Here is a 17,724-nt window from a genome sequence, read left to right as displayed (position 1 = left end):
TGAATCGACTTCTTATTCTGTAGAAGTCAGTTTTTATAGCTGTCATTTCATTATCATCACTGACAGGACTGCAATGACAGGTAAACACCTCTGTTATACAGGTGGATCCACCACTTAAAACAGCTCATCTTATTTCTTCATCACATAGAGAGTTCTAGACAGGTCATAGAACCAAACCTGCCAACAGTCCTGAATTTGCTTGGGCTGTCCTGAATTTGTTAAAATTCATCTTTTAAAGGAAATCCTTATACAATGACCTACAGTAATGATTTCTCCACTAGAGAATATGAAAGTTCACATCCCAGTGCTGAGACTGCACTCTCAGACTAACAACCAAATGCACCTGTAGACTTTGTCACTACATTGTTGCTTTCAGTGACTGTAAAATACCCAGTCTCTATCAAGCTGCCCAGTCCCCTCTATCCTTCTTCTAGTAGACTCCTTCTTCTAGTAGACACAAGTGAACAGGCCGTGTGCTGTATCTCTATAATAGCATGTTGGCAGCCTGGGTACACAGATCAAAAAAGGAACCACACCTGTCCTGGTTGTGTCTGGTATTGGAGATCAGCTCCACTAAAGTAAATATGGCTTGGCTACATTACTATACGCAACTTATGAACCGGTGTGGTACCGTTTTGGAAAGAGTGCAGCAATGTTTTTTTTTTATGCTGTATGTGCCTTTTTATTTCAAAACATGCATGGTATCATTGCTGTTTAGTCTAGTACTCCTTTCTCTTTTGTAAGAACAGTGGCACTTCTTGTTCATAAGCCATGTCTGACTATTGAGCTGCCGGAAATATGTTTTGAAACCACAGTCTTATCAATGGTGATGCCATTCTTAAGAACCCTGACCACCAGTCTGTGTCAGATTATTTATGTCTTCAGCTCAAGGAAGAAATGGAGGGCAGTTTAAGAGCAAAATGGCTTAGCACAATTTAAACCCCACATTATTCCCTATTTGTTGTAGCCATATTATAGATACTAGTTAACCACTAAATTTAAGTAGAAATTGCTAACAATGACATACAAGGCCATCCACAATCAATCTCCTCCATGTATCTCTAACCTGATCTCCCGATACCACCCCTCACATAATCTCTGATCCTCTCAAATCCTCCACCTGTGCTCTCCCTTTGTCTACATCTCCCACAACCATCACCAATATTTCTATGGGCTTCCCCTATATACTGAAACCCGCTTCCCCAACCCATCCGGCTTTCTATCAAGGCATTTAATGGGAATCTGAAAACCCATCTATTCAGGAAGTTCTGCAACCTACAATAACCCTGCTGTCAATGTATTCCCATATGAACAGCGGCCTCACTAACTGCTCACAGATGTCCTGCTTTTCACAGAAAGTCTACAGAATTAGATCACAGGAACAACAAAAAGAATCCTCAGCAAGTTCCAATAAAAATCCAATTCCTTTATTTAGAAAATATTAAAACAACAAACAAAACAGCATCTTCCATGTAACGCTGCTGATTGACAACCACCAGCGTACCGTGAGTCCTGGTTCTTACCAGCATCATGTGACATCCTCTGGGCCATGTATCTGCTGTGCTTCCTGGTCTTGCTGCAGTTTCTACTCTGTCCCAAGGGACCGCATGCAAGCACTGGCTGAGACAGTGTGCACTCACTAATGGATCCTCCTCCAATCTCTGCCTGGCACAGCATTTATAAACCTGCTCCACCTGTTGCCTGATGCCTTAGCAAGGTTGTGTTTCTTCTATTGCTAAGGTCCCTGAACCCTGTAGTTCCTGATCCTGCTTGCACCTGTAGCCATCTTGGCTAGCTGTTCTCACAGCATACATTTAGCTAATAAACACCTGTTCAGCTCCGCTGCACCTGTCACTATCTTTAGTGTCAGTTTGCCCCATTCTGCCTGCCACTTGTGGTACAGTGGGTCCACACCCGTGAGGCATTACATTGCATATGTGTCACACAACAGACTGACGCTTTTCCAGCACTTACATGCTCTTAGTCATAGTCTATTACTATGAGACTATAATCAGACTATGACTAAGAGCACATAGGTGCTGGAAACACTTGAATCTGTTATGTGACATATGCAAGATGCCATTATGTTTGCTGTATTAATATCTTCTAAATATTGAAACAGGATTTTATGAAACTTGCTGAGGATTCTACTTGTTTTTCCAGTGAGGGGGCCTCCCATAGACAGGAATGAAGGGGGGCGGGCGTGACATCATGAGGGAGCCTGGCGTGATGTCATGTCTCCAGCCCTGGAAACACAGAGGTTTCAGGGATTGGAGCAGCAGCCTGGCATAGAATGCGGGTGCTGCATGGAGATTGTAGGGGGTCCCAGCAGATAGAGGATAAGATGTCTATGGGCACAATACCCCTTTAAACATGCAGGAACATCTGCAGTATTCCCTGTGGATCTATATTCATATTCTATACATACAATGTGAAATAACATAAATCCCCTCTTTTTACAAATCAATTATAGAATGGGTATTTCCAAAAAGTGACATTTTACTCCTCAAAATACACGAAAGAGAGTTTTAGAAACAGTGTCACTTTTTATAATTTTTTTTTACTTTATTTTTTTAATACATAAAATTTGAAGAACATACACATTAAATGTGACATAAAGGCATGTTACCAATATGCTTGCCACTTTATTTTCCTTAGAAAAAACAGCAATTTCACATATTTCTTTTTATAAAGTGCTTAACACGATCTGATTAACTGTGTGATTTTTGGAACATTTTGGCAAACTCTGAAAACAATGGGGGAGATTTATTAAAAGTGTGTAGAGATAGAGTGGTGCAGTTGCCCATGGTAACCAATCAGATTGCTTCTTTCATTTTTCACAGGTCTCTTTAATAATGAAAGAAGCAATATGATTGGTTGCCATGGGCAACTGCACCACTCTTCCTCTACACAGTTTTTGATGAATCCCCCAATATTCTTAAAAAAAAATGTATATGATAAATGTGTAAGGGTGACTGGGGCCCCAGGCGTTAAAGGGTTACTCCGCTCACCAGCGTCCGGAACATTGAGTTCCTAATGCTGTGTGTTCACGTGCCGTGTTCACGTCCGCCCCCCGTGTGACGTCACGCCCCGTCATGTGACGTCACGTCCTGCCCCCTCAATGCAAGTCTATGGGAGGGGGCGTGACGACTGTCACGCCCCCTCCCATAGACTTGCATTGAGGGGGCGGAGCGTGACGTCACATCACGGGGCGTTACGTCACAAGGGGGCGGGCGTGAACACGGAAGCCCGCACACAGCGTTAGGAACTCAATGTTCCGGATGCTGTGTAGCGGAGTAACCCTTTAAAGGTACCAACAACTAGTGCCATGACACAGTTAAGAATGTAACATACTGTACTCCATTGGAGGAGCACATACTATTTTCTCTTCACATGCTCTTTGTTACTGTTGTAACTTTCTATAGGTCACTTCTGACCATGGACTGTACCCTCATGCCTGGTCAGCCTGCTCCAATCGGATAGGTTGACACATTTTGCATTGATACAGGCACTGGAAGGTAAATATTACCCACCATACAGAGTTGCAAGATGCAACAAAATACCGTAAAAAGCTTGTTCCGAAAAATCTTGTAAAAATTCATATAGTTGCCTAAACCTATGCATCACAGTATAACTTACATTGAAAGTCATATAGATACAGCATGCTCTTTGTGAAATGGACAGCAAACCAGAACGGATTTTCTGGCTATTGTGTGACCAGGAGCTAAAATGAGCCTGAATACACTTCCATGATGTCTTGGATTAGGGTGACTCCATGTAATTCCTTCACATTCATATTGAAATTTTTTTTTACAGTATTTTATTTATTATTCATTAAGCAAAGGTACTTGCATAGACCTAGAAGACAGTATTGCCAAACAAGTATTTTGTTATAAAACAGCCTTGGAACATGATGAAATATTAGAAGCAATGCTAACAAGTTCCTCACACATAATGTTTCTTAGAGGCTGAGCTACTGGCTCTGCTCGGTTGCTTGTCTACCACAGCATGGGAACTGGTTGGCGGTGGCACAGGAGTGAAACCACTAGAATAATGTTCCAGGTCTGCTTGTTTCCCAACATGCATTGCTATTTGTTTCTCCGCATGGAAGTTAGCCCAATTGTCCTCATTCTGAGCCTTGTATGCTGGGTAGGAAATGTTCTCACTCATTGGAAGGTATAAGTAAGATTTGTCATTAAAAGGAGCAGTAGCAGTCTCAGGGCATTTAACAGGGTAATCGCCCCCATCCTTTGGGTATCTTGGGTTTGAATTGTAAGTAGAATATTTTTTCAAAGTGTGAAGTATACTCTTGAAGACTAGATGCATAAGTTCTAAAAGGTTGAGTAGAAGAGAAATAAGTGACACCACTAACATAAACAAGATGAAAATAGTTTTCTCCATGGGTCTAGACACGAAACAATCCACTTTGTGAGGGCACGGATTTCTTTCACATACATAGACAGCTGGCATAACAAAGCCATAAAGGTACCATTGACCCAGCAGGAAGCCAGCTTCAAAAATACTTTTGAAAATGACGCTTGTAACATAGGTATACATCAGAGGCCCTCGGATTTTGATTCGACCATCTTCTTGAATGCAGATTTTTAGCCTTTTCTTCTCTATGACTGCTATGGCTTGGTCAACTTGATGATCTTTGTCACTTATCGCTCTTAATTCCTCCTCCTTTTGTTTCAGCTTCTCCTCTTTTCTGGATAGATAGATCACATGGGCCAGATAAAATAATGTGGGGGTGCTAACAAAGAGAAACTGCAGCACCCAAAATCGTACATGGGAGATTGGAAAGGCTTTGTCATAACAAACATTTGGACACCCAGGTTGGTCTGTATTGCAGACAAAATCTGATTGTTCATCTCCCCAAACTGATTCCCCGGCAAGACCAAGAATTAAGATGCGGAAGATAAACAGTAATATTAGCCAGACCTTTCCAATGCCAGTAGAGTGTTCTTGCACCTGATCCAGCAACTTTTCAAGAAATTCCCAGTCCCCCATTGTGCTTCAGTCCTTTCCCTGTAAAAAAATAGAAGGATTTAACATTATTTTTCTATTTTTGATTTATACTTTTAGCAATAAATTACAGATATGTGACCTAAAGCAATGCTTTATTGTTTACGAATACTATAAGCTTCTTATATAAAATTAGATGAGAAGTGAAATCTATCACCGAAGCTGCCTTGATGGGTCTGTTCCCAGCCCTTATGTCTCCTTTCCTGCTTACAAGTTCATTCAGAAGAGAAGAAATAATGGCTGGATACAGACCGTCAAGGCAGCTTCCCTGATCGACTGTGAATACAGATACAAGTACTGTATGTGAAAACAAAGAGGCTGTAGAAGAAATATAGCAAAATCTATAATGAAAACCTATAGAGAAAATGTTTTTGTACCATAATAAGTACAACGAAAAACTAAAAAAAAAGCATTCAAATGTTTTCATAACTTTTACTCAATGCAAGTGTATACAGTAGGACCAAGCTGCAACATCAGGCATATCCCATGAACAGAGTCATGCTGTTTTTGGAAAGCAATGCATTTTTTCCTGAATGTCTTTAAGGACAAAGAACTGAAATGAAGAAAGCCCATATCATTCTTAAATAATATATACATACACTATTAGTTTTGAATTAGGGAGATGGTCTCCTATTTGGATCTAGATGCTGAGTCCTTTGCTTATGAGTACCTTTACATCTAAAGTGTAGTAATGCAATACTGAGAAAGATTTTTTTCCATTTAGGGTGAGAACTACACTACAGTAGGGAATCTTATTGGCCATGCAATACTCCCTGGGAAAAAGGAGTTGGATATCTACTCATAGGGAAGGCCAACCATGACCACTCTCACTATGAAACCAAGACAACCATATCATTTACCCATACCCTATGTGACAGAAATCGAAGAGGGATGGCAGTAGTGCTGGTGCCTAAGGTTTGAAAATACAGGAAGCACTAGATCATTTTAGTGTTATTTTATATTAGCCCAATAAAAATATTCCATAACATTCCAGAAAACAGTTCATTACATTTCGATATTTTTGTAATTGTTACATGAAATCCCGATTCTAGTGTATTTAAAAAACAGATGGTGCTGGTGATAAAAATGAAATAATATTGATTTGATTATTGTTTCTTTAAAACCTATAACTAAAACGTAATAAAATACTATTGAACGTAAAAATGAAATAATATTGGTTATAAGTTTTCTGCTTTGAGTTTTTTGGTAGCTATAACTTGTGTAAACTTTTGAACACTTTCCAACCAAGAAATTACTATAGCTTTACTAGTCAAGTAATAAGAAACAAACATCATTTTGTAAGGGACACAGCAAAAGGATTCTGGGTATTTTGGCATAGTCGTTCATATATGACTAATCAAAAAAACTGAAATATACAAAGATATGACCATGAAAAGGAAATGTGCAGCAAGCTGATTCTGTCAAAGTTGGTCACTGAGTTCTTGTATTTCCGCATCCTTTTCTCACTCATTGAAGCAGCATGGTAGATAAGTTTAACCGCAGATATAGCAACATCAGTTTCTTGCCCAGCTTGCTGGCATTCCTCCTTGCACCCAGACACAGGGGCATATGCCTTCCCACCCTTTCTGGTACACTACTGCATGGGAGTATACTGTATCTGGCACATGTGTATGCTATGTATACATAAAAAGCATGAGGGAAGAGTAATATGGATATTTTCATTACTGGTTTTGGCAACGTTTTCTAACTAATCAAATCACTATGTTTCCTATTTTGGTGAAAACTCAAAATAAATATATGATGCATGAAGTAGGTTGCGATCTAGTATAAATGAGAACATATGTAGATCTAATTGCCACATGGTACTTACTACCACTGTTCAGAAGTTAAATAAACACTGTGCAATGTAAGTTTTTAGACCCTTTTACTTTTTTCATATTTTGTTATGTTGTGGCCTTGTGCTGAAATAAAAAAAATCCCTGTCATTCTACAGTTAATATTCCATAATGACGGGAAAAAACTTATATTTCCCGTGGACATGAGTATTCAGATCCCTTGCTATGACACATTGAATTTAGCTCTGTGGATCTCCTATTTCTACACCTTGATTGGAGTCACCTGTGGTAAATTCAGATGATTGGACAGAATTTGGAAAGACACAGCCCTGTCTAAATCTAAACCATGGGGTGGGAGGAAGAACTGAATGTGGAGCTCAGAGTCAGGTTATGTGGAGGCACATATCTGAAGGATACACAAAAATGTTTGCTGCACTGAAATTCTCAATAGCATAGTAGCCTCCATAATTCTTAAATAGAAGTTTGGAAAACCAGAACTCTTTTAGAGCTGGCTAACCCACCAAAGAAGTTATAGGGGAAGATGGCCATTGGTAAGAGCTCCAAAGATCCTGTGTGCAGATGGACGAAACTTCCAGAAGGTCAAACATCACTACAGCGCTTCAACAATCTGGGCATTATGGCCTGTGGCCTCTTCTCAGTAAAAGACACATGAGAACCCATCTGGAGTTTGCAAAACAGCACATAAAGAGCTCTCAGATTGTGAGAAACAAGATTCTCTGGTCTGATCAAAGTTTTTGGCCTTAATTCTAAGCATTATGTCTGGAGGAAACCAGGCACTTCTCCTCACCTCCTCAATACCTTGCGTAGAGTGAACCAGGGTTGCTTTTCAGTGTCTGGGACAGGGAGACTGGTGAGGGTTGAGTGAAAGCTTACTGGTGCAAAGTACAGAGGTATTCTGAATAAAAACCTGATTCACAGTGCTCCGGACCTCAGACTTTACCTTTCAAGAAGATAATGACCCTAAGCACACAGTCAAGACAACACAGAAGTGGCTTAGGGACAACTCTGAATACCCAGAGCTCAGACTTGAACCCAATGGAACATCTCTAGAGAGACCTCAAAGTGGCTGTCACTGACGGTCCACAACCAACCTCAAACAGAGCTTGAGAGGATCTGCAGAGAAAAATTGCAGAAGATCCCTAAATCCAGGTGTGCAAACCTTGTGGCTTTGTTCCCAAGAAGACTGGAGGCTGTAATCCCTGCTAAATGTGCTTCAACTAAGTACTAAGTAAAGGATCTGAATACTTATCTCAATGTGATATTTGTGATATGAGTTTTTCCTTTAAAAAAAATGTTGTAAATATTTCCAATGTACTGTTTGCACTTTGTAATTATGGGGTATTAAAAGGGTTCTTTCCCCTAGACATCTTATCCCCTGCAATCTTCTTGCACCACCCGGTGTTCTGAACATAATGTTCAGAACGCCGGGTGCTGCATGGAGATCATGGGGGGTCCCAGCGGCAGGACCCCATGATCAGACATCTTATCCCCTATCTTTTGGAGAAGGGATAAGATTTCTAGGGGCGTAGTACCCCTATAAGTGCAGAATGATGAGAAAAAAATGATTTTTATGTGGGAAACATGGGAAAAACATGATTTTTTTTTATTTTAGCGCAAGGCCGCAGGAAAACAAAATGTAATAAAAAGTAAAGTGGTCTGACAAATGCAATGTACCTAGAATTAAGTAAATCTGTCCAGTGGTACTGTAGACTATAGAACATTTAGGTAATGGTTTTATAGCACACACTTGCATAAAAAAGCATGCATCATGTAAAAATGTCAGAAATGATGGTGCATTTTTTAAAATATGAAACTTTTTTTTTTACACCAGAAAGCTGGCAAACATGCCTTCATAAATTCCCACACTATTTGTGTCCAAAATCTTGAAACTTTCCTCTCCACTCATTAGTTTTGAAAAGTGGCAAGAAAGGGGGTGGGGCTTATTGCGATAGGAGTGTTTTCAAACATTGTCATATTAATTAAGCCAGAAAATTATGCAAATCTCTCAGCAGGCAAGGATTTACTTTTATGAGTTTCATGTCAAAATGTAACAAATAAATTTAGAGGCATTTGCCTTTAAATTAATATGTGCAAATTGCTTCACAAATTGGTCTATGAAATGCCATTCTTATTGAATTTCTTCTATTGCCTTTTGCTCCTCATTTATACATATTACACATAGTTAACTCTATACATGCTTTTCACCCCTATCACTTTCTCCAGGAACATTCTTATCCTGTTTTCCTTTTCTAGATTGTAAAAGCACAACCTCTAAGGGTTTCGTTCACACGTGCATATTTATTTTGCTGCTGGTTTTCAGCTGCTTATTTTCTGCTACTTATTTCCTACAGCTTTTTTTCAGCTGCTTATTTTCTGCTACTTATTTCCTACAGCTTTTTTTCTGCTGCTTATTTTCTGCTGCTAAGTCATACTAAAATACGAAAATAAGAAAATAAGCAGCAAATTTTTTTTTTATAAATAAGCTTCAGAGAATATGCAGCAAAATCCACCTGTGTGAACAGATCATAAACAAAGTGCTACATAATGATAATAACAATATAAAGTACAATCAAATTCAGATGTAATTGATTTAATCAGATGTAATTGAAAACCTGGCTCCACTAATGGGAAATTTAGAAGACGTTAATCATTCCGCATGTTTTTTGCAATGATCTTATACAATAGCATTATTTTTCTGAAAGAATTTGTTAATAGAGCTTCTTTTCAAAATAAATAAATACACAATGTACAATATTTATAATTGTCCAATTTAAAACAAAAAAAACTGTTTTGAACTTGATTTTTCGAGATCCTGTACCATACTGAGCTTTTTCTCTTCCTAACTGTATATAGGAGATTCTGGAACCTTCTGAGTGAAAAGTAAAATTCATATCTAAGTAACTTCATATGTAAGTTATTATGTAACTTACCTTATATTTAGAGTAGGACCTCTACCTATAGGATGTTAATACCTTTACCACATGCTTTTGCATGCCAAGGAAAGTCCCTGCAGCCAGCAGAGATGTAAGTGTTTCTCGATAGAGCCATATGAGGTTTGCAGTACCAGTGGCTGTGAGATAATGGAGTGAGACAGACGATGCCCTTGTTTAAAAAAAGAAAAAGTAAAGATCATTCCATAGGGAAAAGAGGAAACCATGGGACGGCCTAGAGGAGGTGCAGGATGTTAGGGGTGTACTCCGATGAGAGCTTGTTATTTCATGCGTGGAAGAATCTGTTTAACATGTTATAGGCAAGAACGCTGTTCTGTTATTAGATGTGTAGATAGATGCAGTGGTCCCTCAACATACGATGGTAATCCGTTCCAAACGGACCATCGTTTGTTGAAACCATCGCATGTTGAGGGATCCGTGCAATGTAAAGTATAGGACGGTGGTCTACAACCTGCGGACCTCCAGATGTTGCAAAACTACAACACCCAGCATGCCCGTACAGCCGTTGGCTGTAGGTAGCCGCACGTTGTTGACCACTGGTATAGGAAGTTGTACTCACCTGTCCCCGCCACTCCAGACCGTAACAGCTCGTGACAGCTGCCCGGGATGTCGCCATCCATCGCTGTCGCCGCGTCCCCGGGGTGTCCCCGACGCTCCGGTAAGGCCTCTGCTTCCCCGGCATCTGCGCTTTCCGTCGCCGCTCTCCGTCGCCGCCATCACGTCGCTACGCACGCCGCTCCTATTGGATGACGGGACGGGACGTGATGACGTCGTTGGAGAGCGCCGACGATGCAGGGGATCCCGAAGAGGATGCGCCGGAGCCCCGAGGACATGTAAGTGATCATCACCGGACCACACGGGGCACCGTATCCGGCGGCAGCTGAAGCAGTCAACGCTGCGGGATAGCCGTTTATGCGATGGCCCTGACATACAAAAGCATCGTATGTTGATGCTGCCTTCAACATGCGATGGTCTCTGAGAGGCCATCGCATGTGGAAATTATCGTATGTCGGGGCCATCGTAGGTCGAGGGGGTCACTGTACATAGATTTACAGTCACTTATTAGTGTGAATTGTTTGAAACGTCTCTATTTTAAATTAAAGTGTACTTCTAGTGATATTTCGACAAATAGCTATGGTGCAGCACTGTACATTTGTCTGAATGTGATACATAACAACATTGGCTCCTAAATACCTGAACAGGGCACTTTTCTTCCCTTTCCCCAACGCTCTTAGCACTATGGGGGACATTTATCAATGCATTTGAAGCTGTTTTGTTGTCTATATTTGGTGCAGTTTAGGCACAGTGGTTTTTTTTTTTTTTGCGACTTTTCATATAGACATTCTTCACAATGTTGACTTGCAGTACACCAATTATCCTTTTCACAATGCAGTGGTCACAGATTTATTAATTGCGACTTTTGTAAAAAATTGCGAATTTCTGTGCAAAGAGCAAAATCAAGGCACAAATCTACACCATCTGAAAGGAGATGTGAAAAAAACCTCTAAACTAAGGAACTGTTCAAAGTACAGATAACACATCAAATTTATCATTGTCCTTATGACTTTTTCATAAATTTGCTGTGTGCATATCAAAACCACCGCCAAAAAAAGGATGGAGAAAATGAAATGGGTATTCCAGGAAAAAAAACTTTTTTTTTTGTATATCAACTGTCTCCAGAAAGTTAAACAGATTTGTAAATTACTTCTATTAAAAAAACGTAATCCTTCCAATAATTATCAGCTGCTGAAGTTGAGTTGTTCTTTTCAGTCCGGCATGAGTGCTCTCTGCTGACATCTCTGCTTGTCTCGGGAACTGCACAGAGTAGAAGAGGTTTGCTATGGGGATTTGCTTCTACTCTGGACAGTTCCAAAGACAGGTGTCATCAGAGAGCACTTAGACAGAAAAGAATAACTCAACTTCAGCAGCTCATAAGTACTGAAAGATTTTTTATAAAGTAATTTACAAATCTGTTTAAATTTCTGGAGCCAGTTGATATATAAAAAAAGTTTTTTTTCCTGGAATACCCCTTTAACTGCACTAGACATCATTTGATAAATGTCAGCCATAATCTCCTTGCAGGATGAGACAGATCTTCCCAGTGCGTCCCCATAGCAGCCCTCTCTAGCAGTGAAACTTAGCGGCATAGAATTATGCTGGTTCTTGCCGCTAGAGACAACTGCTATGGGGATGCAGTGGGAAACTAGCCTTTTACTACACAGCAATAAAGAGCTAAGAGGGGCTGGGAACAGGAAAATGTTACTAAAGGTTTGCTTTAATGTCAGTATTCATTTTTTACATGTTTACTGTGACATTGCAAAAACATTTGTTAAAGAAATTCCAAACAAATATAGAGCCGCTGTTAACGAGTACAGTCAGTGCCCCTTTAAGGGACCAGCATTGCTTGCTGCCGAACAGCGACCCGCTGCGGAACCTTAGAGCCGCGTCAGCACAGAAGCACAAGACTGCTGTAAACAGTGGTCTCCAGCTCCTGTACGTACATTATGCAAAAAGCCTATGTGATGTACGTATAGAAGCATAGCGCTGCAGGTCGCGGTATGATGTAATTTCATCAAGTGGCCTTCCAGAGTAGTCCCGCACTGCTCTGGAGGATGCAGAGAGCAAGAGCAGTGAAAAGGTGAGTGGGATTTTTATTTTATTCTTTTAGAGGGTTTAGAAGACCAATCTAGCAACATTACCTACTGGGGACATTACCTACCCACCTGGAGGCATTACCCATCTGGGGGCATTACCCATTAGGGGGCACTACCTACATTATTCCCCTGGGGACACTAGCTACTAGCTACTTGCCTATTGCAGATTCAGTCTTCCCAGCCTGGTGCAGGTCTACAATTTTGTTTCTGGTGTCCTTCGACAGCTCTTTGGTCTTGGCCATAATGGAGTTTGGAGTGTGACTGTTTGAAGTTGTGGACAGGTGTCTTTTATACTTATAACAAGTTCAAACAGTTGCCATTAATACAGATAATGAGGGGAGGACAGAGGAGACTCTTAAAGGGGTATTCCAGGAAAAACTTTTTTTTTTATATCAACTGGCTCCAGAAAGTTAAACAGATTTGTAAATTACTTCTATTAAAAAATCTAAGTCTTTCCAATAATTATCAGCTGCTGAAGTTGAGTTATTATTTTCTGTCTGGTAACAGTGCTCTCTGCTGACATCTCTGCTTGTCTTGGAAACTGCACAGAGTAGAAGAGGTTTGCTATAGGGATTAGCTTCTACACTCTGGACAGTTCCCGAGACAGGTGTCATCAGAGAGCAGAAAAGAACAACTCAACTTCAGCAGCTGATAATTATTGGAAGGATTAAGATTTTTTAATAGAAATAATTTACAAATCTGTTTAACTTTTTGGAGCCAGTTGATATATAAAAAAAAAAATTTCCTGGATAACCCTTGAACGGTGCGTTCACACGTACGCAGATTTGATGTGCAGGATTTTCTGCTGCAGTTCAATATAAACTAAATGACTGAGCACAGCTTACATGTGAACGTACCCTAAAGAAGAGGTTACAGGTCTGTGAGAAACAGAAATCTTGCTTGTTTGTAGGTGACCAAATACTTATTTTCCACTATAATTTGCAAATAAATTCTTTAAAAATCAGACAATGTGATTTTATGGACGTTTTTTTTCTCATTATATCTCTCATAGTTGAGGTATACCTATGATGAAAATTACAGCCCTCACATCTTTTTAAGTGGGAGAACTTGCACAATTGGTGGCTGACTAAATACTTTTTCGCCCCACTGTATGTGGCGGTAAGGCATGATCACTTCAGGCCTTCAACTGTGTAAGGGGCCCAAAAATTTCTAATGGCAGCCAGGAGTATTTGATAAAAATCAAGCAGATATAAGGTAATTCAGTGGACACTAACTTAATATTTTATGGCACTTTCATGTATCACATCATTGTAAATGATGGTTAGGGCAACTAGCAAACAGCTTTCATTTGGGCAATGTTGTTAACACCAGAGCAAAGAAGAAGATGGAGAAGTTGTTGTGAATTTTCTGTGCTGTGTTCTGAGATATGATCCATAGGGCTCTGGTCTGACGTCTAAATTAGTTTTGGGGTGTGCTCTGAATGAATCAAGAGTCTTGGTCAGGGGTCTGAATTTATTTAGGGTTCTGGTCTGGAGTTTGGATTAAGTTTGGAGTCTGGGATCTAAATTAATGTAAATCTTGTCTGTTGTAGGGATATATTTTGAGGTCTGGTTTGGGGTGAATTCATTTTAGGGATGGTCTGGGATCTAAATAATTTTATGGATTCACCTGTTCAGGGGCCTGATGAATCCTCCTCTGCCTTAAAGGGGTACTCCGCTGCTCAGCTTTTTGAACAAACTGTTCCGAATGCTGGAGCTGGCGCCCGGAGCTTGTGATGTCATAGCCCCACCCCCTCATGATGTCACACCCCGCCCCTCAATGCAAGACTATGGGAGGGGGCGTGATTGCATGAGGAGGGCAGGGCTATGTTATAAATCCACAACAAGAAGAAAGAGATGTCTGTACTCAGCATTCAAGATGAAAAAGTAGTGGACTTTATTGAATAGATGTTCATGTGTACAACATATTCGGACACAGTCGATATATTGTCCAGATACAATACAAATTCACCCAGGTGCAGGGAGGGATAGACAGCCACCAGCCGGCAGCCGGAGCGTAGTCAATAACGCATGATCCAGTGGATGCGTTATTGACGCAAAACCGCATAGTCAAACTGGATGATGTGTCATTGAAGCGAAACCGTGCAGTCATTCTACTATGCTCTGGCTGCCGACTGGTAGCTGTCTTTCCCTCCCTAGACCTACGTGCATTTGAATTGTTTCTAGACAAAATATCGAATGTGTCCGAATATGTTGTACATTTGGACATCTATTCAATAAAGTCCGCTACTTTTTCATCTTGAATGGTGAGTGCAGACATCTCTTTCTTCCTGTTGTGGATTTATCTGTGGAATTGCTGGTTCTACTATTGTCTGGCACCCCATTGATGATATCATTGCTCACCAGGTTCGCTACTGCTGTGCTGCATTACTAGCTGTTCCTATAGTGTGCAGTACCCATCCCCCACATTCTTTGTCATATATATATATAAATATATATATATATATATATATAATATATATACAGGGTAGGCCATTTATATGGATTCACCTTAATAAAATGGGAATGGTTGGTGATATAAACTTTCTGTTTGTGGCACATTAGTATATGTGAGGGGCAAAACTTTTCAAGATGGTTGGTGACCATGGTGGCCATTTTGAAGTTGGCCATTTTGAATCCAACTTTTGTTTTTTCAATAGGAAGAGGGTCATGTGACACATCAAACTTATTGAGAATTTCTCAAGAAAAACAATGATGTTCTTGGTTTTAACGTAACTTTATTCTTTCATGAGTTATTTACAAGTTTCTGACCACTTATAAAATGTGTACAATGTGCTGCCCATTGTGTTGGATTGTCAATGCAACCCTCTTCTCCCACTCTTCACACACTGATAGCAACACCACAGGAGAAATGCTTGCACAGGCTTCCAGTATCGGTAGTTTCAGGTGCTGCAGAATGGGCAAAACAAAAATTGGAGCAGGACCCTCAGTTTACGCAGAAGATTTTGTTCAGTGACGAGGCAAACTTTTATGTGAATGGTGAAGTTAACAAACAAAACCACCGCTATTGGTCTGACACTAATCCACATTGGATAGATCCCTCCAAGACTGTTGGAACACAACAATTGATGGTATGGTGTGGTATATGGGGTACAAAGATAATGGGGCCATTCTTCATCAATGGAAACCTCAAGGCCACTGGATATGTGAAATTGCTACATGATGATGTGTTTCCCTCTTTATGCACTGAAGCTGGCACGTTCCCTGAGTTTTTCCAGCAAGATGGTGCACCACCACATTATGGGTGTCAGGTCCAAGCATTCCTAGATGAACAGTTTCCTTAAAAAAGTGGATTGGTCATCGTGGGCCAGTTGAATGGCCCCCAAGGTCTCCCGATCTTACCCCCTTAGACTTTTATCTTTGGGGTAATCTGAAGGCAATTGTCTATGCTGTGAAGATACGAGATGTGCAGCACCTGAAACTACGGATACTGGAAGCCTGTACTAGCATTTCTCCTGCGGTGTTGCTATCAGTGTGTGAAGAGTGAGAGAAGAGGGTTGCATTGACAATCCAACACACTGGGTAGCACATTGACCACATTTTATAAGTGGTCAGAAACTTGTAAATAACTCATGAAAGAATAAGGTTACATTAAAACCAAGCACATCATTGTTTTTCTTATGAAATTCCCAATAAGTTTGATGTGTCACATGACCCTCTTCCTATTGAAAAAACAAAAGTTGGATTCATAATGGCTGACTTCAAAATGGCCGCCATGGTCACCACCCATCTTGAAAAGTTTCCCCCCTCACATATACTAATGTGCCACAAACAGGAAGTTAATATCACCAACCATTCCCATTTTATTAAGGTCTATCCATATAAATGGCCCACCCTGTAGATTCAGATAGGAGTAGTGAATAGTATTACAATAAAATATAAAAGTTACACATCTCATTACTTCACTTTTTAATAATCTTTCTATAATTTGTTCTTTATTCTCACCTTCTATATCCTCCAGGATCTGCCATTTTAGTTCACTAACATTATGCCCACGTTCAAAAAAATTTCTTGTTATGCTGGTCTTATATCTTGCTTTCTGTTTCTGACTTTAATCATCGTATTCTTTTTTGTATGTACGTATTTCACTCTTATGTTCATTTCATCTCTGTTTTATTGCTCTCTGTGAAAAGGACAGAGAGAGCAAGAACTGCAAGAAGGTCACTTTCTTTTTTGGAAGTCCAGATATTTACCCTGCTTCCCTGCTCTTCCTGTCAGCCGTTTTGTGAGGAGGAGGGTGCATTCCCTAGAAAGCATGACGTTTTCCATTACCCTCCATTAGAAAACTTCCACCCTTCTCCTCAATGCAGCCTTGGCAGAGCCTTGTCCATACTTCCTGTATTTTGTCTCAGCGCACACTTTGGCCAATACAAAGATGACGAGGTGGGGCGACAAGTCACTCTTCTGAATGGGACCCTTGAGGACTATAGCAAAAGTTATTATTTTTTTTTTTTTGTAAAAATACTGACAATTCTTTTTAACAATGCATTACAAATAGTAGGACATTTTTTATAAACTATAACATGATCTTCTTCCAGTTAGTGCAGGAGTACAGCAAAGGAAGACATATGGCCTGGGGGCGTATAGGGAGGGAGGGGGCATCCTTATTTCTTACTTGAGTCCAGGAACTTTTCCCCTTCGCGATCTTAATGCTTAAAGGGGTACTCCAGTGGAAATTTTTTTTTTAAATCAACTGGTGCCAGAAAGTTAAACAGATTAGTAAATTACTTCTATTAAAAATTCTAAATCCTTCCACTGCTTTTTAGCGGCTGTATACTACAGAGGAAATTTATTTTTATTTTTTTATTTCTTTTCTGTCACAGTGCTTTCTGCTGACAGTGCTAAGACATCTTATCCCCTATCGAAAGGATTGCCCTCACGTCACCCTCAATGCAAGCCTATAGGAAGGGGGCGTGACAGCTGTCACGCCCCTCCAATAGACTTGCATTGAGGGGGCGGAGCTTGACATCACAGCTCTGCCCTGTGTGATGTCACGCTCCGCCCCCTCTATGCTATGCTCCATCCTCGTGGTCGAGATGGACTCAGCCTGAGGACCTCCAGCGGTTCCGGAAGCCGCTAAAGGTGGGTGCGGCATGGTACGCCCTGACACCCTGGTTGGAATTCCGGTCCCCGCCGCTTGCCGGGCAGGGACTGGGATGCCTGCTGAAATCGTTTAGCAGGCACCCCGTGCAAACCCCTGGGGGAAACCTGAGAAACCCCCCATGACGGCAATCACTGCAAATCGCTGATCAATTCA

The 17,724-nt window shown here is 40.6% G+C and overlaps 1 protein-coding gene across 1 annotated transcript; it reads right to left on the bottom strand.

Moving 5' to 3' along the window:
- Positions 1–3,235: 3,235 nt before the first annotated feature.
- On the bottom strand, positions 3,236–9,911 carry LOC130356018 (gap junction alpha-4 protein-like). Its single transcript, XM_056557012.1, has 2 exons — positions 9,773–9,911; positions 3,236–5,028 (listed from the first exon to the last, which is right to left on the bottom strand). The coding sequence occupies exon 2, from the start codon at positions 5,008–5,010 to the stop codon at positions 3,946–3,948; it is 1,065 nt and encodes a 354-aa protein (XP_056412987.1). The 5' UTR covers positions 5,011–5,028; positions 9,773–9,911; the 3' UTR covers positions 3,236–3,945.
- Between the last annotated feature and the right edge of the window lie 7,813 nt (positions 9,912–17,724).

The sequence above is a fragment of the Hyla sarda genome, chromosome 2, assembly GCF_029499605.1.
Source record: "Hyla sarda isolate aHylSar1 chromosome 2, aHylSar1.hap1, whole genome shotgun sequence".
Lineage (NCBI taxonomy): Eukaryota > Metazoa > Chordata > Amphibia > Anura > Hylidae > Hyla > Hyla sarda.
Note: the sequence above shows the minus strand (reverse complement) of the source record. Positions and strands in the feature narration are given on the sequence as shown.

Coding starts and splice junctions, on each gene's coding strand:
- LOC130356018 (XM_056557012.1), bottom strand. CDS start 5,010: ATGGGGGACTGGGAATTTCTTGAAAAGTTGCTGGATCAGGTGCAAGAA.